At 56.7% G+C, this 7,679-nt stretch overlaps 1 protein-coding gene across 1 annotated transcript in view; it reads right to left on the bottom strand.

The window, feature by feature from the left end:
* Window positions 1-407: 407 nt before the first annotated feature.
* LOC106810528 (myotubularin-related protein 10-like) overlaps window positions 408-7,679 on the bottom strand; it is a 30,805-nt gene continuing 23,533 nt past the window's right edge. Inside the window, exon 14 of the mRNA XM_014813908.1 lies at window positions 408-2,901. Within this exon, the coding sequence (XP_014669394.1) occupies window positions 2,143-2,901 (759 nt within the window). The 3' untranslated portion in view covers window positions 408-2,142. The remainder of the gene's footprint in view (window positions 2,902-7,679) is intronic.

Genomic DNA, 7,679 nt, shown 5'->3' on the forward strand with positions numbered 1-7,679 from the left:
GAGAAAGAAGAGAGAGAGAAGAGAGAGAGAGAGAGAGAGAAAGAGAGAGAGAGAGAGAGAGAGAGAGTGCGCGAGAGCAGCGCATACTGTTTATGACTGTTATGTCATGTTCCGTGACAGCCAAATACCACGCTAAGCACGTCGGAAATATACATTCTTTCTGAACGCAGGCGGCCTGCGTATTAACCTGCGAGCTTCATTTATTGATCTCTACTCTTTAAGATCTCTGACGCCAGGGGGCATGCCGGAAAATACGTAGCATGAAATGGATGATCGAATCGGCTTGAGTGCGTAAAAGACACACGCACGCACGCACGCACGCACGCACGCACGCACGCACGCACTATTGCGATGCACAGGATTCACGAGAAGTCATCGTACACACAGACACCACGTCTCAACAAACGTTTAATAATTTCAATCCACGTATTTTATTTTGCGGGCACACTCGCGCAGCAAGGCGCGATCTCGCCACGTACGCGCGCTCCATTCTATAACATTCCCTCACACTCGCGCAACAACAGCCGCAGCCGCCGCGGGCCACTGCGCATACGCAGACCACGGCATGAGTAATATTCCAATTTGCATTTATATTACGCTCTTAATTCACACTGGCGTCGCGGCGGTTGCGCAACGTGCGCATGCGCGTGACGTAAGCAGCCGGTGGCACATTGCAACATTGCTCCCATCGCTGGTGAGGCACGGGGCATCAAGCAGCAGACAACGCGGGGGTCAGCTATAGTGAAGAGGTGGCGGGTGAGAGTGCTTCACTGCATCACTGCAACCGACCGCCGTGACGTGAGTGGATGACGATTAACAGCTGCTGATGCTGATACTGCTGCTGCTGCTGCAGCTGCTGTTGCTATGGCTGCTGCCGTACAAAACACACTAGATGAATCGGAAGCCATACCGGGAGAAGATCAAGGCAATGCCCAACTCGACCCCAGTGTCACCGACTACCTCTGTCGCAATCCCGCGACAGCTATTCACAACGAACATTCGATTAAAACTACAGGGACGCCAATCACGACCACATCCTGTATTCATTACAGTTAACCGCATCAAATTAGTACTGTTCAAATTAGTGCCACTGATTGGTGCTGGTCTAATTAGACCTGGTCTATTTTTACCCAGTCTAATTAGAGCTGGTCTATTTAGTTCCAGTCTAATTAGGTGTTGTCTAATTAGCAATGGCCCAATTAGTACCAGTCTAATTTGTGCCCGATAAATAATGTGCAGCATAACGTCTCCAGTACTCAGTATAAAATTCTTAACAGGAATATATACAGTTGGATGTAATTCTACATGATTCAAAAATATAACATTTGTTGCTAAAAATCGAAAATTGCTTCCCCAATGTGCAATTATACAGATTATATGTAGAAAGGTAATAAAAGACATGTGGATTTAACGTAGTACTTGGCCGCTCTTTATATTATAATATTTATATTATATTATTTCATGTTATATCATCTTTATATAGACACAGAAACTAGCTAATTCCCGTTGTACATTAACGACACAATCATTCGCATCCTCATCACTATCAAGATCACATCTAGAAGGTTCACAGCAAAAAATCCCCACACTAAAGTTCTTCTGCCTCACTACTGCATTGCACACGCACACGAACAGCACACACCATTGTGAACAAAACTATTCACATAAAAAATAGTTATACTTCGATGCATTCATTCATCACACAACGTGACAAGGCCCATGATCCTGCGTGCAACAGGAGGGTGATGGTGGCAGAAGCGACCCCAGGAAGAAGCAAGTAGTTTTATGGCTGGAAGAAGCCAAAGGTAACCTGTAAATAAGGGTAACAACTAAGGAGTCATTGTAGCCGACACCAGAGTGGTCATCACACTTAGTAGAAGAGTCGAGTGGCTGATGGGTTGGTGATTGGGTAGGCGGGGGTCAGGCAGGCAGTGGGTGGGCCATTGAATGGGTGAAAAATGGGCAGTTAAAGGGGTCGGTGGGCGGGTCGGGCAGGCAGTGGGCGGGCCATTTGGTGGGAGAAGAACAGGCAGTTGAAGGGGTCAGTGGGCAGGTCGGGCAAGAAGTGGGCAGGCCATTTGGTGGGAGAAGAACGGGCAGTTGAAGGGGTCAGTGGGCGGGTCGGTGGGCGGGGCGATGACATCACAGTCTCATGTCGGCGACGCAGTCCTGCAGGTCGTCCTCTAGCAGCTCGATGTTCGCGAGCGAGCTGTGCTTCACGAACGCGCTGAGCGGCGGCGTAGACAGCGCCACCTGGCGGTCCGACATGCCGCTCACGCTCATCGCGACGCTCGAGTTGAAGGGAAACGCCGACGTGAATCCCGCGCCCGGCGACGAATCGCCGTGCTGCTGCGCGCAGCCGAAGAAGAGGTCGGCGTCTTGGCGCCGTGCCACCGGCGCCACCTGGGTGAGCACGTCGAGCTGGTCGCGCAGATGAATCGCCTCGCCGGCGAGGATGCATTGTTGGAGGTAGCTCGAGGGGGCGCCACCGCCGACGATGTTCGCGAGCGGCACCCAGCGCAGGTAGCACTGCCGCCAGAGCCGCACGCTCGCCGCCGACGCTGACGCGTCGAGCCCGCCCGCCGGCGCCGCCTGCCGGGTCCCGCCGGCGGCGGCCGCGACCTCCATCTCGCGGCGCGCGACGTAGAGCGGGTTTCGGAACAGCGACAGGTCCTCGCGGCCGAACTGCCGCGGCCAGTCCCAGACGCACATCAGCTTGACCTGCTGCTCGCGCAGCGCCCTCTGGCGGTCCGCCTCCGAGTCGAAGAGGAACGTCTCGAAGAGGCCGAGGTGCGTGCTGTCCCACAGCGTCGTCAGGTAGGTCTCGGTGAACTCGAACGCCGCCGGAAACTGCTGCGTCAGCTGCCACACGCAGTCGAGGAAGAGCAGGAAGACGGGCCCCTGCAGAGACGCAGCGAGAGATGAGGCGAGTGCAAACACGCTGCAGTTGCAAAGAGGGGCGGGAGGAGGAGAGTGAGACATAGAGAAACAACAGAGAGACAGACATACAGGCGAAGAGGAGGAAATAAGTTATGGAGAGAGTGAGATAGTGTGAGATAGTAGGCGAGAGAAAACGATTGGGAATGAGAAAGAGGGAGCGAGAGAGAGAGAGAGAGAGAGAGAGAACGCAAGAGAAAAAGAGGAAGAGAGAGATCGAGAGAGAGATAGAGAGATCGAGAGAGTGAGAGAGAGAAAGAGAGAAAAAGCAAGAGAAAGAGAGGAAGATAGAGATCGAGAGAGATAGAGAGAAAGAAAGAGATCGAGAGAGATAGAGAGAAAGAGAGAGAGAGAGAGAGAGAGAGAAAGAGAGAGAGAGAAAGAGAGAGAGAGAGGGAGTGTGCGAAAGACAGAGAGATAGAGTAAAAGAGAGCAAGAAAGAGAATGACAGATCAAATTAATGAGACAAAAACCTCGCGAGCAAACAAGTCTAACAATGTTTTTGCGCTGTCGAACACCATCATGAACGAAAGCAGTTCTGGCAGCGGGCAAGCAATGAGCAAACTATCACACATGTACAACATCCAGGGGAACATACGAGGGTATCACGTCAGTCAGTTCACGGGTGAATCACGTGATTCAGTTTGCGGGAGATCACGTGACTCAGTTCACGGGGGAACCACGTGACTAAGTTCACGGGGGAACAACGTGACTAAGTTCACGGGGGAACAACGTGACTAAGTTAACGTGAGAAGAAGAGGGAGACAGACACAGAGAAAGACATAGAGAGTGGGTGGGTGAGAGAGAGAGAGAGAGAGAGAGAGAGAGAGAGAGAGAGAGAGAGAGAGAGAGAGAGAGAGAGAGAGAGAGAAGTGATGCGAGTGTGGAGAGCAGAGAGAGATGAGATGAGAGAGAGAGAGAGAGAGCGAGAGAGAGAGAGAGCGAAGAGAGAGAGAGAGAGAGAGAGAGAGAGAGCGAGAGAGAGAGAGAGAGAAAGCGAGAGAAGTAGAGAGCGAGAGAGATGGAGAGAGAGAGAGAGAGCAGAGAGAAGAGCGAGAGAGAGAGAGAGGAAGAGAAGAAGAGAGAGAGAGAGAGAAGAGAGAGAGAGAGAAGAGAGAGAGGAGAGAGAGCCAGAGAGAGAGAGAGAGAGTAAGAGAGAGAGAGAGAGGAGGAGAGAGAGAGAGAACGCGAAGAGAGAGAGAGAGATGGAGAGAGAAGATAAAGAGCAGGGAGAAGACGAGAGTAAGAAAGAAAGTTGGGAGATGGGACAGATATAGAGAGTGAAAGGCGGTAGAACAACCACAGAAAGAGAAATTGATAAAAGGCGAGAGAGGAGACAGAGTCGGTCGGTATTAAGAGCACACTCGCACGCCCGCCTCGCTTCTCGCTCTTCCTTGCAGCCTCATAATATTCTCAGCCAGATTCTCTTTCCACTCAACCGCGTTGCTAGTCCTCATTAACATGTGCTCAGCATTCGTGCAGCACGGCTGTAACGTCTACAAGAAGAATCTCTCCGCGAAGTCTTGCGTGTTTTTGCCTCTGCGTATACTCGCCCACGCACATATTCTCAACACAGCGGGCAAACACGCACAAAGCGGAAGCATAAGACGCATAACAAGGCAATGCCGCTCTTCCCCTACACACATACACACGCACATAGGCATGCTCGCCCCCCGCTACCACACAGCAATACCCAGTCCCAGCATGCACACACAGCTACCACACCCACCCAACAGTGAGGGGATCCCCTAACCTCAATACGACCTCTCCCCCACCGCACCACGTAACGGCACGCCCACCTCGGTACCGCCCCCCCCAATCCACTGTACCGCGACCCCAACCACAGTACGGCTCCTTCCTCAACACGCCGTACACCACCCCAAACCATAGAAAAAAAACAAAAAAAAAAAAAAAAAAAAAAAACAACATAATCAAAATAGAAATAGGGATTCCTCGGCACCCTTCTCAAACCAACAGTATAGCACCCTCTCAAAACCACAGTATGGCAGCCACTATCAACCAAGTACATTACCCCAACCACATACACGTCACCAGACCACCGTAACACCCCCAACGCACCGTACGCCCCCCAACGCACCGTACGCGCCCCCCAACACGCGTACGCCCCCCCCCCAACCACGCGTATCGCCGCCCCAACCATCGTAGCGCCCGCCCCCCACCCACCAACCAACCGTACCGCCGCCCCAACCACCGTGCGCCCCCACACCACCGTAACCCCCCAACCATCGTACGCGCCCCCCAACCGACAAGTACCCCCCCCCAACACCGTACGCACTCCCAACCACAGTAACGCCCCCAACCCACAGTAGTCCCCTAACCACCGTACGGCCCCGCCAACCACAGTACGTCCCCCAACCACCGTATAGCGCCCCCCAACAACCGTACGCCCCCGCCCCCAACTACCGTACGCCCGCGCCAACCACAGTACGCCAAACCACCGTACGCCCCCCAACCACCGTACGCCCCCCCCCCAACTAACCGTACGCACCGCAACCAGCAGTACGACGCCGCCCAACCACCGTACGCCACCCCAACGCAACCATACGCCTCCCCAACCACAGTACACCACACCCAACCACCTACGCACCCCAACACGCGTACGCCCACCGCAACCACCGTACGCCGCCCCGCCAACCACACGATACGCCCCCCCCCAACTCACCGTACGCCCAACATCGTACCGCCCCCCCGCCCACCCCACCAACGTCAACCGTACGCCCACCCTCAACCACCGGGTCGCCCCCCAACCACCGTAGACGCCCCCACCATCGTACCCCCCGCAATCCACGAGTACCCCCCAACCACCGTACGCACCCAACCACAAGTACAACCCAACCACATACGTCCCCTAACGCACGCAGTAACCGCCCGCAACGCACAGTACGTCCCTCCCCAACCACCGTACGCCCCCCAACCAACCGTACGCCCCCCCCAACTACCGTACGCCCCCAACCACAGTTACGCCCCCCCAACCACCGTACGCCCCCCAACCACCGTACGCCACCCCCCCAAGCTACTAACCGTACGCTGCCCCACACTCACAGTACGCCCCCCAACCACCGTACGGCAGACCCCAACCACGCATACGCCCCCAACCACGTACGCCCCCAACGCACAGTACGACCCCCCAACCACGGCATAGCCCCCAACACAGTACGCGCCCCCAACCACCTCGTACGCCCCCCCCCAACCGACCGTAGCGCCCCCCCAACCACTGTAACGCCCCCCCAACCACCGTACGCCCCCCCCAACCACTGTACGCCGCCCAAACCTCCGTACGCCCCGCAACGCACCGTACGCGCCAACACAGCTGTAACGCCCCCCAAACCACCGTAGCGACCCCCAACACACTCGTACGCCCCCCAACCACTGTACGGCCACGCCACCACTGTACGCCCCCCCAACCGACGCGTACGCCTCCCCCAACACTGTACGCCCCCAAACCACCGTACGCCCCCAACGCACCGTACGCGCCCCAACCACTGACGCCCCAACACACGTACGCCCTCTCCAACCAACGTACACCCCAACCACCGTACGCCCCCAACCACCGTGACGCCCCCTCAACCACCGTACGCCGCCGCACTCACCACCCGTACGCCCGCCCACAACCAAGCGTACGCACCCCCCGAACACCGTACCCCCCCCCGAGACCAACGTACCGCGCCCAACCAACCGTACGGCCCCCCCCAACCACGTACCACCTCCCTCAACCACCTGTTAAAGGCACGCTAACCACCGGTAACGCCGTGCGCCGCACGCAATCCCACCGTTACCCCCCGCCCCAACCATCGTACGGCAGCTCCAGAACCACAATTACGGCACTCACCCACATTAAGGTACTCCAACGCCATCGTTTTCCCCCCCCCCCCAACCACAATTACGGCACTCCAACGCCCCGTTTGCCCGCGCCACGCGCCCCCCAACCACAATTTAGCGGCACTCCAACCTCCCGTTTTGCCCCCCCCCCCCCCAACCACGCGTACTGCACCCCACCACAGTACACCACCCAACCACAGTAAACCACGCCCAACCACCGTATGCCCCGCAACCACGTACGCCCACCCCCCCCAATGACCGTACGGCACCTCAACTCCCCGTTCTCGTCCGCCCAAACACCGCGTACGAGCACGCTCCAACCCCCGTTCCCCCCCCCAACCACCGTACGGCACTCCACCCGCCGTTCTTCCCCCCCCCTCCCAACACCGTACGGCACCTTCAACCCACTGTAGCCCCCACGCCGCGGCCCAAATTCACCGTACGGCACTCCAACCGGCCACATTACGGCAACTCCAACACCGCGTTCTGCCACAACCAGCCGTAGGGCCCACCTCCACCCCCGTTGCCCCCCTCCCACGTGCGGCACCTGCCAACCCGGCCGTTCGCCCCCTCCAAACGACCATTAGGCCCCGCCGCCCCACTATAGTGGCGTTGTTTTGCGGTCGCCGCTGATGGAGCCGGCTTGAATTCTGAGAGCGTGGCTGGCTGGTAGTTGAGCGCTGGCACGCAGCGCTCGCACTGTTTGCTGACGCCGTCGCGTCGTGTTTGCACTGCACAGATGCCGACTCTCAGCCGGCACAGCGCCGAAATGGCACAGCGTTGATGAGTTCGCAATCAATAGTTTCGCTTTGGGCAGGGAATTAATGCCTAATTCGCTGCCGGCCGTGTGTAATCAGTTGAGTTTGTGGCGCTTGCGCTTTACGTGCTGAGTAGATGTTGCT

The sequence above is a fragment of the Priapulus caudatus genome, unplaced genomic scaffold (assembly GCF_000485595.1).
Source record: "Priapulus caudatus unplaced genomic scaffold, Priapulus_caudatus-5.0.1 Scaffold449, whole genome shotgun sequence".
In the NCBI taxonomy this organism is placed as follows: domain Eukaryota; kingdom Metazoa; phylum Priapulida; class Priapulimorpha; order Priapulimorphida; family Priapulidae; genus Priapulus; species Priapulus caudatus.